General features: G+C 47.1%; 1 protein-coding gene across 2 annotated transcripts in view; it reads left to right on the top strand.

The window, feature by feature from the left end:
- PUS7 (pseudouridine synthase 7) overlaps positions 1 to 24,215 on the top strand; it is a 291,175-nt gene that overhangs the window by 98,970 nt on the left and 167,990 nt on the right. For both annotated transcript variants that reach the window (XM_085654146.1, XM_085654148.1), the window contains exons 7-8: positions 7,310 to 7,387; positions 9,162 to 9,290. In XM_085654146.1, coding sequence (XP_085510272.1) covers positions 7,310 to 7,387; positions 9,162 to 9,290 — 207 coding nt within the window. The remainder of the gene's footprint in view (positions 1 to 7,309; positions 7,388 to 9,161; positions 9,291 to 24,215) is intronic.

Here is a 24,215-nt window from a genome sequence, read left to right as displayed (position 1 = left end):
AGGGAGGGAAGTGGGTTCGTCTAGGGCATTCTAGGACGAGTTTGGCTGTGGCGTTCTGTTTTGGTCTGTAGTCGAAGGAGGAGGTGAGTTGCGATAACTGCGTTGAGAGCGTTGTCGTAGTTCAGTCGACTGGAGATGAGGGAATGGTTGATGGTGCGTCTTGAGCTTTGGCATAGCCATTTAAATATCTTACGAAGCATGCGGAGGATGGAGAAGCGGGTGGAGGAGACAGAGTTGACCTGTGTCGTCAGGGTTAGCTTGTTGTCCAGAATGATGCCTAGGCTCCCAGCATTGTCAGTGGGGGTAGCAGTGGGTGCGAGTTCTGAAGGCCATCAGGATGCGTCCCGTGTTAAAAAATCAGTACCTCCTGGCTTATCCAAGTTGAGCTCCAAGCAGTTGTCCTTCTTCCAGGTGGCGATGTCTGTCATGCAGTTGTGGAAGTTGGTCTTGGTGGTGTCTTTAGAGAGGGAGAGGATGAGTAGTGTGAATGTATGATTTATTCAGCATTCCGTCCATCATTTGTTTGCGTAGCACTTTTCACCCTAAGTGGGGATGGGTATGCCCAGACGTGGGTCCCTTGCTCGCTGTGCCACTGGATTCAAGCTAGCCTGGCTGATGAGGAGTAATATCCAGAAACCGGTCCCAGGATGCTTGTATCCGGTCCAGGGAGGACCTGGCTTGGCAGTTCGATCTGGACTGTTCCCATGAGGCACAGGGTCAAGACTTATTTGCATATGGCTGGGTCTAAACTGGGGTGGCCTGGTGAGCAAAAGAATGATGGTTTTAACCCAGATCTCTTGACTGGGGGTGAATGTATGATTTATTCAACGTTCCTCCCATCATTTGCTTGCGTAGCACGTCAGCGTAGGATATAAGTCTATGGGTTTTGGCGATGCTGGCCAGAGGTGTCATATAAGTGTTGAAGAGGGTGACGCTGAGAGAGGACCCTTGGGGCACTCCACAGATGATTACTCTGGATCGGAGGTGAAGGGGGGACGGTGGACTTCCCTCAGAATCACATGCTAGTATGTGTACCCACAAATTCAGAGATGTACAAATATCCACTGCTCCTAAACTCCATATCTTGTGCCAATTTAAAAAATACTCTGGTTTCCTTGAAACCCATTTTTCCCCCTACATATTTTGCCATATGAATTGGTACAGCTTGAAAAACCATTGTACGGTGCAGCTCAGTTGTAGGCACCGAGTACCTTTGGTTCTTAGACTACCTACAAACCCTATATATCCCCACAAACAGAAGGGTCTAGAGGATATAATGGCATATTACTTTTGTAAATGGGCCATCGTCACAATAAGTTACTGTGAAAACGTATAAATAGATGAGAGAGGGGAGCCACAGCAGTTTAGGGGTTAATAAGATCAAAACAAATTAAGACACTTTACCTAGTAATGCACAAATATAAATATTCACTAAAACCTGATTTCCACACATTATCATTTGTGTGCAATATAGTTTTGTCAGTAAAACTGTATGTCTGTGCAAATTTAGTGGCCATTTCATTGGAAAATATGCTGTCTGTAAATGACAGGGAGCTACCACATGATGCTTTAGTTACATTAAAACATCACCTGCCTCATGTCAATTAAAGCTCGGTGGGTTGCAAAAATGTTTAGTTCTAAAATGATGGTTGTGGTTCTAAAATGTTTGGTACGCACTGCTCTAATAAGCTTTGGTAGGAGTTTGCGGGATTGTCAACCCAAATATTCATATCAACCAAGACAATAACATGCTTGGATAGCTTTAAAGTGTGTTGGGCAAGATGTAAGAGGTCTCATTTGAATGTGGATAGGCATTTCATAGGTGGGAGGTAAAGAACCACTCTGCACCATGTGAAGGCGATAGAATGTATTTGTAGGTGAAAGATGGTACATCAACCATTTTGAACAGGAAGGAGACATGATAGGCCAGTGAAACCCCTCCGCCTTATCCTTGAACTCTGTTTCGCTACAGAATATTATGGTTTACTGGAAGAAGATTGGATATATCCTTGACCTGTAATTCTTAGATTAAGGGTTGTAACGATGTAGATTCAAATGTGACTGGTTCACCTCCTCAGATGGAACGCATTTGACACGTTCAACCAGCACCTTTCTTGTGAGATTTCAAATTCTCTTTACAGTGCAGGAATATTTATTTAACTTTGCTTCACCACCAACACACGTACCCTTAGGGGGTTGGCGAAATAACAATCTGAGGTGGAGTCTGTGTCCTGGTATATTGTGTATGTTATGGCAGGTACTATGGATCGCCCCAAACCGAAACCTTATTAGAAAAAAACAGCTTGTAACATCTGAGCTCTACACTAGGTGGAAGGAGTGTGCACAGCATGTGAATCTACAGCACTACAAATTGCAAACTGAGTGGAACATGTAAGTAATGGTTTAAATACATCCAAATATTAAACAACAAAAGAATGGCAACTGACTACTTAGATCACAGAACACAGATGGAGTAAGCAAAAACATCTAGATTATCGTGAACATGTATTAGGGGAGTGCCTCTTGATTCCAGCATGCCACAGTAAGACTGAGAGCAGCTTCTGTGTTGGACACAGATAAGCATAACTGATTTAGATCAACTTTGGAATGGTATTCTATGTGGTAATCCTTATTAGGAGTGTGATGACTTATAAATCAGACCTTGCAATGGAAAAGTATTTTAAACATATATACTGTAAGTCTGCTGCATATGATTAGAATAAATGCAAATTGAAATATAGGATGAACGTTTTAAGTGGGTCAATATTTGTTGCTTATGTGTTTGTGTATTACGAAACTATTAGTAACTTTTTATCAGATGTCTTTATGAATATGTAGATATGTGCATAATTAATAAGCAGGCAAGGGTATTGTATTGATTGTGTAAGTGCTTTTATTAGCCAAATAGAGGAAATATTTCTGATCTGATTATAAAGTGCTAGTAATGCGATATTATATGGAAAACTCCTTCCTTACCTTTTGATGACTCCAGCAAATATGGAGCATTTGCTCCTTGTCACTTTGCTGTGAACTTGTTCCTCCTGTGCAGTAATGGTAAGAGTTATGGCTTTCCAAAAGCAGTTCTGAGACCAATCTTGACTATGTTCTAAAAAAAAAAACAAGTTTGATTTACGGCATGGTTCCTAAGGTGGAGAGATATGGAGGAGATTTGGAAGCACGGACATCCTTTTAATACAAGGGAGAACGAAGCTTATGGGGAACTCAAATTTGTAGGAGGAGATGGAGCGGCAGGTACAAAAAGGAGGAGCAGGAGAACTAAATGCTGCAATGAGGAGACTGAGAAATTGGTTTTGGAAATATTCTGAGACTTAGAAGTATAAACACAACTCTGTAAACCCCTATGTACACACACAAAGGACTAGCCCAAGGCGAATGTTGGCTCTTTAAATACAAAAAGTCTTAATTCCTGCTGACGAGCAAGGTGGTCTGGAGGGCACTATCTGTTAGTCTCCCTGGCGCCCTATTGCTGCAAGAAACACATTTGAAACAGAGCAAACAGGGCCACATTAAACACACAGAATACTCGATTGCTTATTATGCCTCGGCACATACCAAATACAATGGGGTAGCTACTTTTCTATAGAGGGGCATAGCTTTTCAGAAATTGGGCAGCAAGGCAGATAAAGAGTATGAGGTTCCTGATCATATGGGATTTGGTAGCCGGAAAGATGGTGACTATTGCTATAGTGTATGCTCCCATGACGACCCAAGACACTTTCATACAAAGATTTTTGGCAATACATGTGGCTGTAGCTTGTTGACCCTCCCATTTATTTTAATTGCGCCTTTACTTCGGTGCTACAGAGGTGCACTTTTGACACCTAAAGAGTCTGGGGATGTGGGGTGATTACAGATCTGTTCAAAGCTGGCACACGTAAGTTATTCATACAGTTGAAAGTGGATTTCAGTCTTTGAGAAACAAAAAGGCTTCAATTTGGTCAAATAAAATACTGGGGTCCTCCAACCATGAGTCAAAGCGGGCGCCATACGAAAGATGCTGTTGCTTGAAATCCTGATTTCTTGACTGGTGGGCTTTTAGACATATCATCTCTAGAATCTGTGTATTATTGGAAAATTCTGTCCTTGTTCCCATATATAGGAACATATGAATAAATGGGGGAACATTTTGTGAAAACCCTTTATGACAAAAATCTGGGAAGTATTGAGAGGAATCGTACTTAAATGTTCTTGCTGCCTTAGGAATCATTAAACACATTTTAAGGTTCTGGATCTCCTGGCATTACACGCTGGGTAAGTCGCCCTATAAGTACCTTTTTCAAGCCCGCTATACTGGAGGAGGTGTTGGCGGGTTAGGGAAAGGTGATAAATTACATATATGGTGTGCATGTTCCCTAGACATTTTCTTTTTTGGGAGGTATTGTGAACATTTTGTAAGCAGTACTGTAATAATCTATGCCCTTTGACCCAAGGGTTATGGGTTTAGACTTGAGACCTCTTGGACTTGTCTAAATCTGAGCAGCACTTGTGTTGGTGCTATAAATGTGGCTATAATTTCCTATCAGAAGCACACTGAATCACCCTTCTTATCTCAATGTTATCAGTGTCATCCTAGCAATGGAGCGTCTGATTAGTAAAATCGAAGGGAGTCATTAACACTTTGAGAGTACGCGGCATACATTGCTTCAACATTTAACTGAAGGGACTCCTAGACACGGTATGCCCGCAGAGATGGAGGGTGATGGGATTGTTCCTCTGAAAACGAACATTGGGAAGGATGGTTGAGTAGCTGGGTGTGGGAATGCTAACCGGTATAGTAATATCCTCATTGTAATGCTTCTTACCAGGGTGTTCCTACGGAAATGTGTCGTGAGAGGGTAAAGGGGGTTAGAGCCAATGTCTACTTTGCTATGACTATTCTTTACAAAAAAAAGAAAAATGTAAACGTTTATTTTCATTTTAATTTAACGGGTCAGGCATATCGAGAGTTTAAGTATGAAGCAGAGGTATCATATGCACAGGACGCAAAGATATGGATAACCAGACAGTTGGCGTTTTGTGACATCACATCAATTAGCACACAAGGTTTATTCATCCACTGTATGTAAGACTCCCCCCACCACCCTCCCCCCATTATAAATTTCTACTTACTTCTAGTCTTCCTGGCCTAGCTCACCACCACATATTAGGAGGAGTGCAGCTGGGTTAGCATGTGGAAGAGCCCATACATCTTTCGGTCTGGAAGTGGGTGGGGAAGCAACTTAATATATGCACCTGCAATTTCAGCACATGTGGTGAGGTCAAAAATCCGCCGAGCGTATCTGGGGACGGTTTTATTTTCCCAGTGAATGACCACCCTTCTTTTACCGAGCCTCAAGCCTAAGGCAACATATTTTCAGTAAGGATTTAGCACGTCTTTGACATAACCTTTTAATTTTATCATAATTTTTATAGTCAGTTCTGGGGTGGTCCTTTCCTGAAGTTCGTTAGCAAGCTTTTGTCAATCTGAGTTGCCTCCGGGGCACGACCAAGCCATGTGGAGGAATCCAGCATCTGATCTGGAGTGAAACAGCGCCAGCATGCCGAAAATACAGAAAAACCATATCGCGACATAGCCGCGGGGGTGTAATAAGACCTGTGAATAAACCTGAACTGGATAAATCTCAGTTGTCCAGTACAACAGACACTTTTTCTGTTCAGAATAGGTCCACTGTACATTTATGTCCTGCCCCAATTCGAGTCCCCACCCCTTCTTCATGGGGAGGGCTTTGTTTGTTAATAATTGAATAGTGACATTGGACAGTCGAGTGACCAACCAGATGAGAATGGGGTCAGTAATAAGAATTGTAAGCAGCAGCCACGCATTTGGTTCTGCTGGGAAGGATGAATAAAGATCTTTTATGCGTTTAAGAAATTGGAGGGAGCGACCTTACAGGTAGTCTGTATAGGGCATAAAGTGATTATTAGCAAATAGATCACCAATAGTATGCAGCGCTTTTGTTATGTTATGTTTAACATTCTTGTAAAGCGCATGGCTGCCCCCGCAATGGGGCATCCCAGCACTGAGACTGACGAGTGCAAACAGGTAGGTATTAACTAGAGGTTAGAGAAGAGCCAGGTTTTGATCCGTTTTCTAAAGGTCCAGTGGTCTTGTGTGCCCCACGCGGCAAGAGGGGCAGAGTTCCATAGGCGGGTGTCATGGCCCTAAAAGAGCGCCCCCCTGCTCTTAGCCTGCGCTCTCGGGGGTGCAGGCTAGATGTAGATCAGCGGAACGCAAGGCTTGAGTCGGTACATACGATGAGCACAGCCCATGCAGAATTTGAAGGCCTTGGCCATGCACGATCTTGTGCCTAGTACAGAGAGTAGAGTAGATTTTCTCTTCTATCGGCAGCCAGTGGAGACAGCGTAGAAAGTTAGAGGCATGGTAGTGCTTTGGTAAGGCAAAAGCGTGCGTGCAGCCACATTCTGTGCCCATTGGAGTCTTTTGGTTACGGTTTTATTCACGCCGAGTAAAAACCCATTGCGGTAGTCAAGACGGGACTGTACAATAGATTGAACGATCGTTTGACGGATAGATGCTTAGAAAAATCCCAGAATGGGTTTCAGGCCACGTAGGAGACCGAAGAAGGTGCCTGCCACTTTTTTGGCTTGGTTCTCAAATGAAAGAGTACTGTCCATCAGAACTCCTAAGTTCTTAACCACGGATTTTGGTTGGGGGGGGGGGTGCCCAGGGCCGTAGGCCACCATTGGTTGTCCCATCGATGGGCATCGCGGCCCACCAGGAGCACCTCTGACTTGCTGGAGTTCAATTGCAAGTAGTTACCCGCCATCCAGTCAGAGATGGCTATATGATCCTCTTGAAATATTAGTGGTCCTGTTTAGTGTTATTGGGGACAGTGAATACCAGTTGGGTATCATCTGCATATGATACCATGTCCATGTTCCGTGCTTTGGCCAAGAAGGCCAGGGGGTGGACATATACGTTAAATAACGCTTTTGCTAGTCATTATTGCTGTTCTCCCTCTTCAGTCATCAGCGGGAGTGGAGGGTTATTGTGGAACGGAATGTGCCGTGAGTATGTTTCACTTATGCCGATGAGGTTAGCGAGTCTGGCCCAGGCCAACTCAATGCATTTGCCGGTATGTATTTCCTCCTTGGGACATGTCTGGGTCAGTAAGACAGCATGTCGTATGGAAGTAGGGGCAACCAGCCCCACTGTAACTCTATTCTTAAGCTATGATTTCAGTGCTGTAATTTTCATATATCCTACGTTTGAAAATTCGGGAAAAATGTGTTTCACTACGGTAATTTTGTTTTTTCTTTACAACAGAGTGAAGCCAAATATATTTTCTTACATGGGAACAAAAGATAAAAGGGCCATAACCGTTCAGGAGATTGCAGTTCTGAGGTAAGTGAGCTTCCATTATTCGAAAATAATTTAGCAATCATTTGTTTTTTGTGAAAGGTATTTCCGGAAAATCTTTCCAAAACACAATGGCAAAATGTGAGTAGGACAAACTTAAACAGAGAGTCTCTAAACTGGACCTGACCAGATCTGTAGTTAACAGTGCATTTACATATCCATAGTGCCACTGTAGCCCTCCTTAATTGGCCAAAAGAGTTATTTGGCAATACGCTTTAGCCGCAAATGATAGCACCTATATTGTGAGATTCGTTCTTCACCTAATCTGTTTGCCCAAATTAAAGACGACGCTGTTTTGGGCTTGTATGTCAACTGATTCTGGAGTTCTGAGGTCAGGGTGACTCTGAGGACAGTGATATCATGTATACCTCAAACAAATCTCTGGTCCCTCATGGGCAGGATGTTGTGAAAAGATCCTCTGACATATTTCTTTAATCTACGTGAGAAGATGTTCATAAATGGCTAGTTGGAGACGCTGCACTGTCGCTAGGTTTACTATTAAACTCACCAGCACACCGCAGACAGAAATTGAGACATGAGACCACGACTGGAGTTTGTGATTGCTAAAACGAAAAGGGCACCAGAGAGGACCAACGTGTATGATATACACATTTTTTATTTCAGTTGGGTGTACAAAATGCTTAACTTGTTACGGATGAATGAAGGAACCATGAAATTAGTGTATTTATTGAAAGTTTGAATTTATTTGGTTTTTCTCTATCTGTTATGGATAGATCAATTCTAGCCAAAGAATGACCACACAATTTTGATTGAAAGTAGGAACAACCCATAAGGGTATTTGAGACAATAGTTTAACTACACAACAATTCATGCAGTGACACATCACCCACAATAAGCAATGTTACAGTTCGAAGGAATGGGGTTTCTGTCTGAGGAGATTATGTACTAGTTGTGGCTTAGTGCAGGATATCAGATAACAAGTGTAAGAAATGCCATTTTAACAAAGTTATTCTTAAAGTTAGAGCTTTAACTGTACTTGTCATCAGCATTAATTACCGGCCTGCTCATAATATCATTATGAAGAAAAGGTACTTGATTGTTGTAGATAGCGAACTCCCCCAAACTACATAGACAAAATTGAATTTAGAATATATGAGCATGTGACAATACTCCTGTTATTGAAGCATGTTACAATCTGATAAGCTGAACCTTAAATGAACTCCTCACCAAGACTAAGAGCATCAGAGTTATTCTGTAACAAGCCCTAACATTGAAGCATTCTAGTCTATTGAACTACATAATAGTGAGAAGAGCCTATTATATCAACTTGTATTTCGAGTTGGATCTATGATCAAGATATTTTCTCTTAACTCAACCAAAACTTCTTAATATTGTAAGGTTATGATCAGACAATTTATGTAGTCTCCAGGGAGAGAATAGATGGAGAAGATGTAATTTCACAGTGTAAATAGATATTCATATTATCCCATAATCTTGAACCCTGTAACTTTTTTCCTAAGTTACAGTAGATTTGCTTCTCATTTCATCCACTTCTGTTGACCACAAGTGAACACGCATATTGAATGAAGGGCCAAATAAATGATTAATGATGAAAAGAATAAATAATGCTGTTAATCAGAATGGTCTTACAAAGTGATTGCAGCAATCAGAGGAAAATTCTGTTATTGTTTACCTCTTTGATATATTTCTTTAGTAAAAATGAATAAACGGTCTGGTTGGCTTTGAATGTATTTTTGTTTGTTTGCTTTATTGACCATATATATCTCTCTTTATTTAGAATCACCGCACAAAGACTTGCTCACTTAAACAAATGTCTGATGAATTTGAAACTTGGAAATTTCAAATACAAGAATTTCGCATTGAAATTGGGAGAGCTCCAAGGAAACACCTTCACAGTTGTCCTCAGGTACAAATGTTGTTGTTATTAATATTGTAAACCTCTGTGGGTTCGCCGGTCCCGTTGGAGCCCCGGTGGCTGCTCCTACTGATCAAGGGAGATACGGACTGGTCCAGGTATCAGGAGATTTGGCTGGCTTTAGCGGCGGGGGTGCCAAAACGGAAGATTGCGAGCGCTTGGAGGGGCGGCAGAGCCGCCACAATGGGACCAGTGGCTCAGGGACCTGGACTGGTGTCAGAGAGCGGAAGAAACTGTTTACAAGTCCAGAGGGTGTGTGAAGATGTGGAGGAGGGTGTGGGGCCCATGGTGCAAATACCGAACCTCGGGAGGCGGGGCGGGACTAGCTGTAGCGGGACTCTTGGGGAACTCCCCCGATCATCACCTCTGTAATGTCCTATTGATGGTTCAATAATAAAAGGATTTATTAAAAAAAAAACCTCTGTTCACCAATAAAAACACTGGAGCTTATGAGTGCCTGTCGAGGGAAAGTCAAAGAGTCCATTTTAAATTGCGGCAGTAGATGATCCGGTGCTTGTCTGAAACTCGGCCTGCTGTAGCTCTTCATAAAAGCGTGGTTATGTGAGTTACATTACATGGCCTTCTTTACAAAGCGATGGAGCATTGCACAGGAGAGAAATATATAAATGCAGTTTGGAAGTTGGCAACAGGATACCCAAGGTGTGACAGGAGACCAAAGAAAGGGTCCTATAGGTTAGGGTGGTATTAGTGGTGGTAATTGAGAAGGTGAAGGGTACAAGGGAAACTAGTGGCTAGGAAAGTTAGGTGCTGCTTGGAGAATTCAGCATTATGAAGGGTTCCATTGCATGGAGGTTTCGGATAGTTGGAAGCCAAGTTTGCACAGTGGAAGCTCCAGCTCCTCAAATTTGAGTTATATGTCATTGATTTTTAGGTCTCGGGACCATCCGGTCTGCCGAAGGCAGAACCGGAAGTCGAGAGATTTAATGTTTTGGAGAAGAGGGGCTTGAACCCGCCCCTCTTCTCCCCTGTTCTCCATTGGCTGGCCTCTTCAATGCTGGCCAGCCATTGGAGAAGAGGTCCCGTCACTCCGATCAGGCCCCGTCCTTTTCGGATCGGGGGGCGTGTTTTTTGCAGAAAGTCTAATTATCTCCTCCAGCCAATGGCTGGAGGAGATAACCGCAAAACACGCCCCCGAATCCGAAAACAACGCTGCGTTTCTCCGAGGCATTTCTGCTCTGCCTCGGAGAAAGGCAGCGGTGTTCGATGACTGCTTGGAAATATGCTTTTTACAAAACGCTGCAAGTACTGAGGTACCGAAGATTCTCTGTTGCAGCAAGGCACTGAGTGGCGGTAAAAGGAGTTTGATGTAAATATACATGCGTCAGCAGCGGAGGTGCAATAAGCGTGTATCTCAAACAGAAACTGAAACTTCTCTATCAAGGGGAAACATCACTGCCAAAGTTCAGAGCTTGTGAAAAAGCGACCAGCGAAATCACTTGCTAGTTAATGTTCGGGGGGGGCTAAGCAAACATTTCGGGGGGGGCTGAATCTTTAAACAGTAGGCAGAGTGGCGCTGATTTCGGGGGTGGGGTGGCTGAATCTAGGCAGAGTGGAGCTGCGGGGGTTCTTAGAAGGGGTGAACCAACAGCGAGGCCTCATTAACATGCAAATGGTCTTTTTAAAGACCTGTGAAGTGCTCGGGCGTGGCTTTGTGTCTGCCCGGGAAGCGGTGGGTCTCATCCCGGGCTGCCACACACGACGGGGGGGGCTGAAGCCCTTTGAGTTCAATGGGTGATGCGCGCCTGATCACAGGTAAATGCGGGAGAGAACGGGGTTGTTGAGCAGGGCCGGGCTGGCTTGCCCGGGCATCGGGCGTTTCCTGTAGCAAAAGTGCTTCACAGTTAACCTCCCCCATGACCCTCCAGCTGGTCCGACATAATTGCCAGGCCTACTTTGGGGTTCCAGTTCGGCCCTGTTGTTGATATCCTACCCAGGGCTTTAAGTGGGATAAAAAACAAGCATTTACAATGCAACGGTCTCGGCATTGTTAAAGTTAGAGCTATTAGCATTGCTCATGACATTATTTTTGTTTATGTTTTTAAAACATTTAAAGAAACGGCATTGTTATTTACAATGTCAATAGCTTAATCACTCTCAAAAGCGAGATTTATTATACGAGCATTATTTGGGAAGTTTGGCAAATCCATAATTATGAGGAAAACGCTGCCGCATCGCAAAATGCCAGTGGCCCAGACTAATATGCATGATTAGTATTTGGATTCCATGCCCATTCCTTCTTTGTCCTCTCTGCTGAAACTGCTGTCTGAAGTGTCAAATTTTATTAATACTAAACAAAAATCGCACTACCGTGCCAGGGCCAGACTTGGCGTTGATAATGATTGTTTGAAAAGGGAACTTTGAAAGGATACGAACTTGACCAATTCTGGTTTCAAAATATAAGAGAACACTGTAGAGGCATGCGTCTACCGACTGTTATATATAATTTGGGATATATTTCTTAATCTGTCGAGTTCAGCCACTGCATGATTATATTGTTTTTTTTTTATTTTTTATTATAAGAAACCTTTATTACACATTAGAAAGATACAAACAAGGGCCTACAACCACAAGGGCCGGCCACTAGAAAGCTCGGGAGCCAGCAAGGCAACGCCATACATTCAAATGAGCCAGAAGCAAAAGCTCCCGAAAGTTCGTAAGCACATATAACAGGCCGCGGCCATAGTCCAAGGGCGATCAAAAAGGACTGTTTCATATTTTCTATTAAAAAAAAAAAAAAAAAAAACAATAACACACAAACAAGGCAATGAGAGTCCGAAATAGCAGCGTGCGCTCCCCAGGACGGGGGAGGATCCACATTATCTGGAATAACTCTTGACAGGAGGTGGTAGTGGGGGGCGGCGGAGAAGAGGACAAAGCATACACAATTACGTAGAATGTGCGGCTAGGGGGACAAAGCGACGTCGACCTCTCGCGGCAGAGGCGGAGCGCAGATATTCCCACGATAGGAATTCCATGGACCCCACACCTTAGTCCACCTCCCAGGCTTGCCTCTCGCCACATACACCGTCTTCTCCCTGAACATACACCAATCCATATTCTCCTTCCATACCGAAATCGTAGGCGGCCTCGGGGAACCCCACAACTGTGCGATATTGCGCTTAGCCACCATGTACCCCAAAGTCACCCACTGCGTCTGTGCCGCATTATAGTCATTTTGTTCCCACATTCAGCAAACACCTCCTGGCCTCTGGTAACAAAGCGACATGCGTGACCTCCTCCATTACAGTATGTACCCCGTTCCAAAATCGTACGACCTCCGAACATTCCCATAGGATATGAAGAAAGGTACCCAACAAGCCACAGCCACGCTTACACATTCCATCCCTCGAATAACCCATACGTATCAAACCAGGCCCTGTGACATACACTCTATGGAGTATCTTCAGCTGCACAAATCTAAGGCGGGCCGGGATCGCCACCTCTTTCGGGGAGGCCACCGCCGATACCCAATCCTCATCGTCCAGTTCCAATCCGTCGGCCGTCCACGCCTCCCGCAGATGGGTCAGCAAGTCCGTACGATCATTAATAAGTTTTTTATAGATCAGAGAAATAGTGCTGTCGGGCACATAGCCATCTAACACTCTATCTTCCAACGGGGAATATTCTGGGATAACAGCAACATCCGGAAAAACCGAACACAGCGCATGGTAGACCTGTGCATATCGGAAGTACTCCCTATCATTTAATTTGTATTCAGTTTTGAGCATTTCAAACGTTTTAAAGGACCCTTTCGCCCAGAGGTCACCCACCTTACTTATACCAATCATATCCCATTTCTCAAAGCCTTTCGTTTTCCACAGACAACCCAAGCGCTGGGAGGCATACAACGGCGTCGCTCGAGTCAAGCGATCCCTCCACCCCATCGCAGCATTCGCCGCATGCCACACGCGTACCGCAACTTGCGTTGGTCCTGTCAACCGTGCATCCGGAGTCGCCGAATACAGTGCCCTATTGTAATCCCCGCCCGGAAGTAATAACTTATCCATCTCGAAGGCCGGATTCAAAGCAGGACCGTATATCCCGTGGTTCACCGCCGCCAATTGAGACGCCCAATAGTATCTTTTAATATCGGGGAGGGCAACACCCCCATCATACCAAGGGAGTGTCAACTTGGCGAGAGCGATCCTCGGTCGCCCGTCCCAAAACAGTTGGCGCTGAAGACCCTCCACCTCACAGAAGTAACGGGCCGGCACGACATCTAGCGTATTTTGTAAAGCGTACAAGAAGCGAGGCAGCGACATCATTTTAAACAATGCCGCCCGTCCGAGCGGCGAGAGCGGAAGCCGTCGCCACCTCGCGACGTCGGCCTTCAATCGCTGGAGTGGAGGGAGAAGGTTCCGCTCATAGTGGACCGCGGGGTCCAGTGATATGAAGATTCCCAAATATTTGAACCCCAATGTAGCAATCTGAATAGGGCACCCCCGCGGCAGGAGGGGGGCCTCGCCCGAGAGGACATAAACACATGACTTGGCCCAGTTGATAACCAGGCCAGAATTACGACCGAAGGAATTCAATACGTCCACCAATACAATTAGCGACTGTCGAGGAGAGGTGAGATACAGAAGGATGTCATCCGCATAAAGGGAGACACGGTCCTCAAATTCCGGCGTCCATCTAATGCCCCGCAACGACGGCTCCCAACGCAACCAGGCAGCGAGAGGCTCTAAAGAAAGTGCGAAGAGGAGGGGCGACAACGGACAGCCCTGTCGCGTACCTCTCCCCAGCGCGAAGGGAGCCGACACCCTACCATTCACCACAACCTGCGCCAATGGGTCAGCGTATAGTAATTTTACCCACCCAATGAATTCAGGGCCAAACCCGTATTTCGCTAACGCAGCCCAAATATACGGCCACTCTAAAGTATCGAACGCCATGGTAGCGTCCAAAGACGCCAAGATGGCCGGCTCACGCATAAACTCCGCTCTAGCAAGCACGCCATGCAACCGCCTCAGTTTCAGGGCGGTATTACGATGAGGTATAAAACCGGACTGGTTCTGATGAATCAAGTCGCCCACGACCCGAACCAGACGATTGGCCAATACCTTAGCCAGAATTTTGGGTTCCGCGTTCAACAACGAGATAGGCCTGTAGGAGGCACAGCGGTCTCGCGGCTTCCCCTCTTTATGTATCACAACTATGGTGGCAAGACGTTGGTCAAGGGGGAGGGAGCCCGCCGCCCGTGCAGCGAGGAACATGTCACGGAGATACGGTGCTATCTTATCTGGACGCAACTTATATAGTTCAATGGGGAGACCATTGGGACCCATGGCCTTACCAGAAGCGATCGAGCGAATGGCCAGAGCAATCTCATCCGGCGACAACTTCGCCTCCATCAATATGCTATCAGCCTCCGAGAGGGACGGCAATGCAATATCTCTAAGCAACAGATGAGAGTCCTCCTCCGAGCGCCCAGAGACCGGAGAGTATACCCCACGGAAGTAATCCGCGAAGCAGTCAACAATTTCTACCGGGTCAGTCACACACACGCCATCCACTCTCTCCACAACCGGCACCACTCTACTCGCTCTCTCCTTCCTGTCCAACCAAGCAATCAACTTTCCGGCCTTATCTCCCACATCATACAGTCGTCCTTGTTGCTCTCTACTCATCCTTTTAGCAGCATCCGTGACCAGTGCTCTATAATCTGACTGTTTAAGGCTGAGAACGTGCAATTTCTCATCCGTAACACCCCGCTCCAAATCCCCCTCCATCTCAGCTATGTCAGTTTCCAGGCGAACCACCTCTTCCCTCCCGCACCTCCTAGCATGGGAAATAAGAGACAAGGCATGCCCCCGGATCACCGTTTTATAACCTTCCCATAGGGAGACAGCAGACGACACTGACCCTACATTATCGTTGAAGTAGTGATCAATGGACTTAACCAGTTCCGCACGAACATTAGGGTTACGTAAATACCAGGGGTTAATTGGCGCTACTCTTCCCTCTGCCCCAGGAACAACCTCCATCTGCAACAATAGAGGGGAATGGTCAGAAATACCTCGGGCCAAATGACGCACTTCCCCGATCATTCCAGCCTGGAATGCCGGCATAAGTATATAATCAAGTCTCGAGAGACTCCCGTGGGCCCCCGAGTGGAAGGTGTATTGTGCCTGTCCCGGGTGCATCAGTCTCCAGCAATCTATAAGTCCTAAAGTATCTAGAAAGCCACCCAGCCAGGCCTGGGCTCTAGGGAGATCCCTGGGGGGGGGTGACGGTTCTCCATACCGGATACAACAGCGTTAAAATCACCCCCTAACACCAGAACCCCCCCAGGGAGTCCCAGGACCAAACGCCCCAAATCCGCAAATGTAGCTGTCTGCAATCCCGGTGGCACATAAACAGCAACGAGCAAAACAGTTCTACCCTCCCATCTCCCCACCAATGCTGCATATCGCCCTCTATCATCGTGGAGCACCTCATCCACCTCCAACGGGAGAGAGGCCCTGACCAAGATACCCACTTCCCTAGAGCCAGAAGTGAAACCAGAGTGAACAGCAAGGCGATAGCCCCGCCTATTCAGGGCATGGAAGGAGTTTCCAATCAGATGTGTCTCCTGCAGGAAAACAATGTCGGGCGAGATCTGTTTCAAAAACTGCAACACCACCCCGCGCTTGATCCTATCCCCCAGTCCGTTCACATTCCACGAAAGTATTCTCAATCCCTTACCCCCCACCCCGCTCCCGTGCATGATGCCCACATCCCGGAGAACATAACCAGGACAAATCAGCAGCTAACCTCACATTGCCTTGTGAAACAAACAAACATTCCCCAACTCCCCCCCCTCCCCACCAACCTTCCCGTTACAACTCCCCCCACCCTGCACCCCTGCGTGAGCCCATGTAGCCCCCCCAACTTGCAGTGTGCCTGTCGCCCTAACATTAACTACGCTACAAAAAGAAAACCCAGAGGAGGAAAGAGCCCCACTGAGCACCCCACAATACCCGGGCATTGAAGGATAAGGCGCTGAATAGAAACACCAAACCAAAATATGGAAGTGCCATCACAATAGTCAGTCACCGGGAACCAAAAGTATATTCCTGTCCAGCCGAGCCCACTCCATTCCCTTCGGTCTGTCCCTCTCGACGTCGTTACTGAGGCAGGGTATCAAGCCAATCTCCAACCTCCTTCGGCCGATCAAAGAAGTGCGTCCGATCCTCAATCTCAACCCGCAACCTGGCCGGAAAGAGCATCGCATATTTCAGGTCCATGTCTCTCAGTCGCCGTTTGACACCCATGAACTCCTGTCGCTGCTTTTGGACCAATTGTGTGAAGTCCGGGTAGAAACTTATAGGAGTGTTCTCGAACTTCATCGGCCCACTCACCCTCGAGGCCTGCAGTATAGCATCCCTGTCCCTGAAATGAAAAATTGTGGCGAAGATGGGCCGTGGGGGAGCGCCCGGTTTGGGCTTACCACCCGGAACTCTATAGGCCCGCTCAACCGCAAAGAATTTACTCAAGCCTTTGGGTGCGAGATGGTTGATCACAAGGTCTTCCACAAAGAGGTCAGCTGCAGGGACCTCCGATTTCTCCGGCACCCCGATTATGCGCACATTATTCCACCGAGCCCTACTTTCAAAATCCTCCAGTCGACGGACAGACAAAGCAGTGGACGTCTGCAGATTACGGACCTCGGCTTGCAGGTCAGACACGTCCGTTACCAGACTCGATGTCGTCAGACCCAAGGATTTGACCCTTTCATTCGTTTGTGAAAGGTCCGCTCTGACTAGTTTAACATCGATCAAAACTGTGTCCAATTTATGGGCCAATGTATCGAATCGCTGGCCGACCGCCGCTTTCATCTCATCAATGGCACCCATTACGTCCTGCAATGTTAACTCCGTTGACGATCCCGGGCCATCCTTGGGTCTCTCCGGTGACTTATGCGGGCCACCAGGGGAACCTCTCGACTGGGTATAGCGGGCCATGTTGTTAGCTTGGGTATGAGCTCCCCGCCTAGTTGTCTTGGATTTTTGCTTCTCTCCGTCCAATCTAGCCGCCATTGTCTGATGGTCGTCAAGGGTGTCGGCCACCAACACGATGAGCGATCCCCGAGAGCCAATCTAGGGAGCCTCGGCGATCCCAAAGGGTAGTCCCAACTAGTGTCCAAGAGCAGGCAGGTTACCCAATCGTCCCACTATAAATGTGTGCTGACAATCCAAGGCCCCTCAGTTTCAGCGAGGAGACCCGAAACCGAAAGTGAAAGTAGGGGGTGCGCACCGCCCCAAGTCCTGCATGCCGTTGTTGTTCACTTTCTGCCCGGGCACCATGCCAACTCGAGTCCGGGGCAAGGTCCGGAGTAGGCCGCCAACTTGGAATCGATACTATTCCGGCTCCCGATGTCCGATTTGAATTTGGACAGCAGGTATCGCCTCCACGTAGGTTCGCCCGTAGAAGCCCGTCGATAGAATCAGGATAAATTCAGGATAGACGTGGGAAGTTGTGGAGGCCCTCGGGAGCCCTGTGCCTACGCGGCCATCTTGGTTGCGCGCTAGGCTCCTCCCCTCCATGATTATATTGTTGTCTCTTTTTGAAACTCAGGAGCAGTAACATTGTCGTGGTGTCACTAGGGCTTCAAGTGGATGCTTTTTCAATATTATATACAAGCCACAGTTACTGCTAATTTATCTTATGCAACTAACAACGATTGACAAAGCCAATAGTCCTAACTTGTTGTAGGTATCATGTTACTTGTTGTATCATTATGCCTGGATGCAATGACAAAAGAGACAGCAAAATACAAGTCGTATCGACCCCGCGCAACACCGCCCCCCACCCCCACCCATTTTTTTTTATCCCACTTAAAGCCCTGGGTAGGATACTCAACAACAGGGCCGAACTGGAACCCCAAAGTAGGCCTGGCAATTATGTCGGACCAGCTGGAGGGTCATGGGGGAGGTTAACTGTGAAGCACTATTGCTACAGGAAACGCCCGATGCCCGGGCAAGCCAGCCCGGCCCTGCTCAACAACCCCGTTCTCTCCCGCATTTACCTGTGATCAGGCGCGCAACACCCATTGAACTCAAAGGGCTTCAGCCCCCCCCCCCGTCGTGTGTGGCAGCCCGGGATGAGACCGCTTCCCGGGCAGACACAAAACCGCGCCTGAGCACTTCACAGGTCTTTAAAAAGACCATTTGCATGTTAATGAGGCCTCGCTGTTGGTTCACCCCTTCTAAGAACCCCCGCAGCTCCACTCTGCCTAGATTCAGCCCCCTCCCACCCCCGAAATCAGCGCCAATCTGCCTACTGTTTAAAGATTCAGCCCCCCCCCCCCCGAAATATTTGCTTAGCCCCCCCCCCCCCCGAACATTAACTAGCAAGTGATTTCGCTGGTCGCTTTTTCACAAGCTCTGAACTTTGGCAGTGATGTTTCCCCTTGATAGAGAAGTTTCAGTTTCTGTATTTGGATTCCATGCCCATTCCTTCTTTGTCCTCTCTGCTGAAACTGCTGTCTGAAGTGTCAAATTTTATTAATACTAAACAAAAATCGCACTACCGTGCCAGGGCCAGACTTGGCGTTGATAATGATTGTTTGAAAAGGGAACTTTGAAAGGATACGAACTTGACCAATTCTGGTTTCAAAATATAAGAGAACACTGTAGAGGCATGCGTCTACCGACTGTTATATATAATTTGGGATATATTTCTTAATCTGTCGAGTTCAGCCACTGCATGATTATATTGTTGTCTCTTTTTGAAACTCAGGAGCAGTAACATTGTCGTGGTGTCACTAGGGCTTCAAGTGTATGCTTTTTCAATATTATATACAAGCCACAGTTACTGCTAATTTATCTTATGCAACTAACAACGATTGACAAGGCCAATAGTCCTAACTTGTTGTAGGTATCATGTTACTTGCTGTATCATTATGCCTGGATGCAATGACAAAAGAGACAGCAAAATACAAGTCGTATAGACCCCGCGCAACACGGCCCCCCACCCCCACCCATTTTTTTTTATCCCACTTAAAGCCCTGGGTAGGATACTCAACAACAGGGCCGAACTGGAACCCCAAAGTAGGCCTGGCAATTATGTCGGACCAGCTGGAGGGTCATGGGGGAGGTTAACTGTGAAGCACTTTTGCTACAGGAAATGCCCGATGCCCGGGCAAGCCAGCCCGGCCCTGCTCAACAACCCCGTTCTCTCCCGCATTTACCTGTGATCAGGCGCGCATCACCCATTGAACTCAAAGGGCTTCAGCCCCCCCCCCCGTCGTGTGTGGCAGCCCGGGATGAGACCGCTTCCCGGGCAGACACAAAGCCGCGCCCGAGCACTTGACAGGTCTTTAAAAAGACTATTTGCATGTTAATGAGGCCTCGCTGTTGGTTCACCCCTTCTAAGAACCCCCGCAGCTCCACTCTGCCTAGATTCAGCCCCCCCCCACGCCCGAAATCAGCGCCACTCTGCCTACTGTTTAAAGATTCAGCTCCCCCCCGACATTTTTGCTTAGCCCCCCCCCCCGAACATTAACTAGCAAGTGATTTCGCTGGTCGCTTTTTCACAAGCTCTGAACTATGGCAGTGATGTTTCCCCTTGATAGAGAAGTTTCAGTTTCTGTTTGAGATACTCGCTTATTGCACCTCCGCTGCTGACGCATGTATATTTACATCAAACTCCTTTTACCGCCACTCAGTGCCTTGCTGCAACAGAGAATCTTCGGTACCTCAGTACTTACAGCGTTTTGTAAAAAGCATATTTCCAAGCAGTCATCGAACACCGCTGCCTTTCTCCGAGGCAGAGCAGAAATGCCTCAGAGAAACGCAGCGTCGTCTTCGGATTCGGGGGCGTGTTTTGCGGCTGGAGGAGATAATTAGACTTTCTGCAAAAAACACGCCCCCCCCCCATCCGAAAAGGACGGGGCCTGATCGGAGTGACGGGACCTCTTCTCCAATGGCTGGCCAGCATTGAAGAGGCCAGCCAATGGAGAACAGGGGAGAAGAGGGGCGGGTTCAAGCCCCTCTTCTCCAAAACATTAAATCTCTTGACTTCCGGTTCTGCCTTCGGCAGACCGGATGGTCCCGAGACCTAAAAATGGGTGGGGGTGGGGGGCGGTGTTGCGCGGGGTCTATACGACTTGTATTTTGCTGTCTCTTTTGTCATTGCATCCAGGCATAATGATACAGCAAGTAACATGATACCTACAACAAGTTAGGACTATTGGCTTTGTCAATCGTTGTTAGTTGCATAAGATAAATTAGCAGTAACTGTGGCTTGTATATAATATTGAAAAAGCATCCACTTGAAGCCCTAGTGACACCACGACAATGTTACTCCTCCTGAGTTTCAAAAAGAGACAACAATATAATCATGCAGTGGCTGAACTCGACAGATTAAGAAATATATCCCAAATTATATATAACAGTCGGTAGACGCATGCCTCTACAGTGTTCTCTTATATTTTGAAACCAGAATTGGTCAAGTTCGTATCCTTTCAAAGTTCCCTTTTCAAACAATCATTATCAACGCCAAGTCTGGCCCTGGCACGGTAGTGCGATTTTTGTTTAGTATTAATAAAATGTGACACTTCAGACAGCAGTTTCAGCAGAGAGGCCAAAGAAGGAATGGGCATGGAATCCAAATACAGAAACTGAAACTTCTCTATCAAGGGGAAAAATCACTGCCAAAGTTCAGAGCGTGTGAAAAAGCGACCAGCGAAATCACTTGCTAGTTAATGTTCGGGGGGGGGGGGCGGGGGGGGGGGGGCTAAGCAAAAATTTCGGGGGGGGCTTAATCTTTAAACAGTAGGCAGAGTGGCGCTGATTTCGGGGGTGGGCGGGGCCGAATCTAGGCAGAGTGGAGCTGCGGGGCTTCTTAGAAGGGGTGAACCAACAGCGAGGCCTCATTAACATGCAAATGGTCTTTTTAAAGACCTGTGAAGTGCTCAGGCGCGGCTTTGTGTCTGCCCGGGAAGCGGTCTCATCCCGGGCTGCCACACACGACGGGGGGGGGGGGGGCTGAAGCCCTTTGAGTTCAATGGGTGTTGCGCGCCTGATCACAGGTAAATGCGGGAGAGAACGGGGTTGTTGAGCAGGGCCGGGCTGGCTTGCCCGGGCATCGGGCGTTTCCTGTAGCAAAAGTGCTTCACAGTTAACCTCCCCCATGACCCTCCAGCTGGTCCGACATAATTGCCAGGCCTACTTTGGGGTTCCAGTTCGGCCCTGTTGTTGAGTATCCTACCCAGGGCTTTAAGTGGGATAAAAAAAAATGGGTGGGGGTGGGGGGCGGTGTTGCGCGGGGTCTATACGACTTGTATTTTGCTGTCTCTTTTGTCATTGCATCCAGGCATAATGATACAACAAGTAACATGATACCTACAACAAGTTAGGACTATTGGCTTTGTCAATCGTTGTTAGTTGCATAAGATAAATTAGCAGTAACTGTGGCTTGTATATAATATTGAAAAAGCATCCACTTGAAGCCCTAGTGACACCACGACAATGTTACTGCTCCTGAGTTTCAAAAAGAGACAACAATATAATCATGCAGTGGCTGAACTCGACAGATTAAGAAATCTATCCCAAATTATATATAACAGTTGGTAGACGCATGCCTCTACAGTGTTCTCTTATATTTTGAAACCAGAATTGGTCAAGTTCGTATCCTTTCAAAGTTCCCTTTTCAAACAATCATTATCAACGCCAAGTCTGGCCCTGGCACGGTAGTGCGATTTTTGTTTAGTATTAATAAAATTTGACACTTCAGACAGCTGTTTCAGCAGAGAGGACAAAGAAGGAATGGGCATGGAATCCAAATACTAATCATGCATATTAGTCTGGGCCACTGGCATTTTGCGATGCTGCAGCGTTTTCCTCATAATTATGGATTTGCCAAACTTCCCAAATAATGCTCGCATAATAAATCTCGCTTTTGAGAGTGATTAAGCTATTGACATTGTAAATAACAATGCCGTTTCTTTAAATGTTTTAAAAACATAAACAAAAATAATGTCATGAGCAATGCCAATAGCTCTAACTTTAACAATGCCAAGACCGTTGCATTGTAAATGCTTGTTTTCTTTTGGCTTCACAGTGAACTAGTGATGGCTTCCCATAACCGTAATTGGTGCTCACCGAAAGGTGCACCTGAGGGTGGGGAGGAAGTTAATTGATCTAATGATTTCCATTAACAAGACTGGTAACCAATCAATGAGATTCATGTGGGTACCAGAGGCAGATCCGGTAGAGTAAAAGACACCTGTAGGGGAACATGCGTGACATGTGTCTTCCATAGATGGGTAACACTTAAAATTCTCTAGATGGCTAACACATGCATTGTCTTCACTGAGGAGGCAGTGAGGCTCTACCTAGTGGTGCTTCAAAGTGTTCTTGAGTTTTTATTTTGCTGAGAATTTGGCTTGCACATTTGCTGCCTTTCACTGCTTTGAAGCACAATAAAATAGTGTTCGAGGCATGTGGGCTGCTGAATTCATATCTGTGCATAGATCGCCGCCTAGTGTTGGGTCCGGATGATTGCACATTGTTGTCCTGGAAGAGTCTTCGAAGTATCACGAGATAGGTGGCTCCTCCCCTGGACTACAGTGCGCATGGGCATCCTCTCCATCCTTAGATTGTTTTTTTCCGCCATTGGGTTCGGATGTGCTTATCTTAGCTCAAGTTCGGAAACTTTAGTTCAAGGCCAAAAGGCCTTTAGATCTCGTCGGTATTGTTCCCGTTCGGTATCGACCAGTTTATTTTGTGTTTTAGCACCTTCTTCACGCTTTTCGGATCCGCTTTGGTCCGAACATCGAACTCCGATCGACGATGGAATCGAGGACTCCCTTCAAGAGATGTCCTTTATGCCATGCGAAATACCCACACGTCGATGTCCATACGGTGTGCAACAAGTGTCTCTCACCGGATCATGATGAGTCGAAATGTATGGCCTGCGCCCGGTTCCGCTCGAAGAAGACTCTCCGGAATCGACGGGCAGCGAGATTGGAGGCACAGCAATCGGCGCCTGCCCCGGCCAACATCTTCAGCACCGAGGACGAAGACGCCGAGAGCGTAGAAGACATAGACTCCAGCCACGCTTCCGAACATGACTCCCGATCGGAAGACGATGATGATGTGATCTTTGAGGACGAAGACGTCGTCGAAGAGGTAGGAGACTACAATGAGGCCCTTGGGGCCGAGGAAGATAGCTCCAGCGAAGAGCTAGGCCAACCCGTCGATACGGAGGCCGAGAGACAAAGTTGTCATAAGGCTCAGGTCGAGGGATCGCCTGCGGGCCTTACCCAAGATCAGTCACACGGTTCTTCGGCCCCGCCTCAAGGCCCGGCCTCGAACATTTCACAGGAGCCATTAATATCGAAGACGACTGGATTTCCTTCAGTAAAACCGAAACCGTCCGTCGCACCGGTCACATCGAAAGTGAAACAGGTTGCGATCGGATCGAAGGCCTCGAAGCCCTCCATTCCTTCGATGCCGGCACAAGTCATCGGCACCGAACGCACCAAACGAGATTTCGGTGCCGAGCTCACCGCGACGGGTCCCGGCGCCGAGCCAAAGAAAAAGGCCCTCGGTCCCCACAAGGCGCATCGGCCTATGGCACCAAAGATTACAGCCCAACCCACCAAGGTCAAGGTGGTCGACCCGTCTGCGTCGACATCGAAGAGTGCGGCGCCTGCAAAATCATCGACTCCGACGAGCGTCGATACCTCCCTTCGGATCGACGACCCAAAGACTGGAAATAAGTCGGATGCTGCTTTGACGCCTGCCTCCACGGTGCCTATCGGTTCCAAAGCGCCATCTGCGTTCACCTTGCAACAGGTCTCAGCGTCGTTGCAACGCATCAGAGACCGGGCAACCCTCCAACCTACGTCGGGTCCCAAACCGCACAAGGCCGCAAAATCACACTCGGCGCCGGCGCACATCACCT

This window comes from Triturus cristatus, chromosome 4_1 (genome assembly GCF_964204655.1).
Source record: "Triturus cristatus chromosome 4_1, aTriCri1.1, whole genome shotgun sequence".
NCBI classification, from domain to species: Eukaryota; Metazoa; Chordata; class Amphibia; order Caudata; family Salamandridae; genus Triturus; species Triturus cristatus.
Note: the sequence above shows the minus strand (reverse complement) of the source record. Positions and strands in the feature narration are given on the sequence as shown.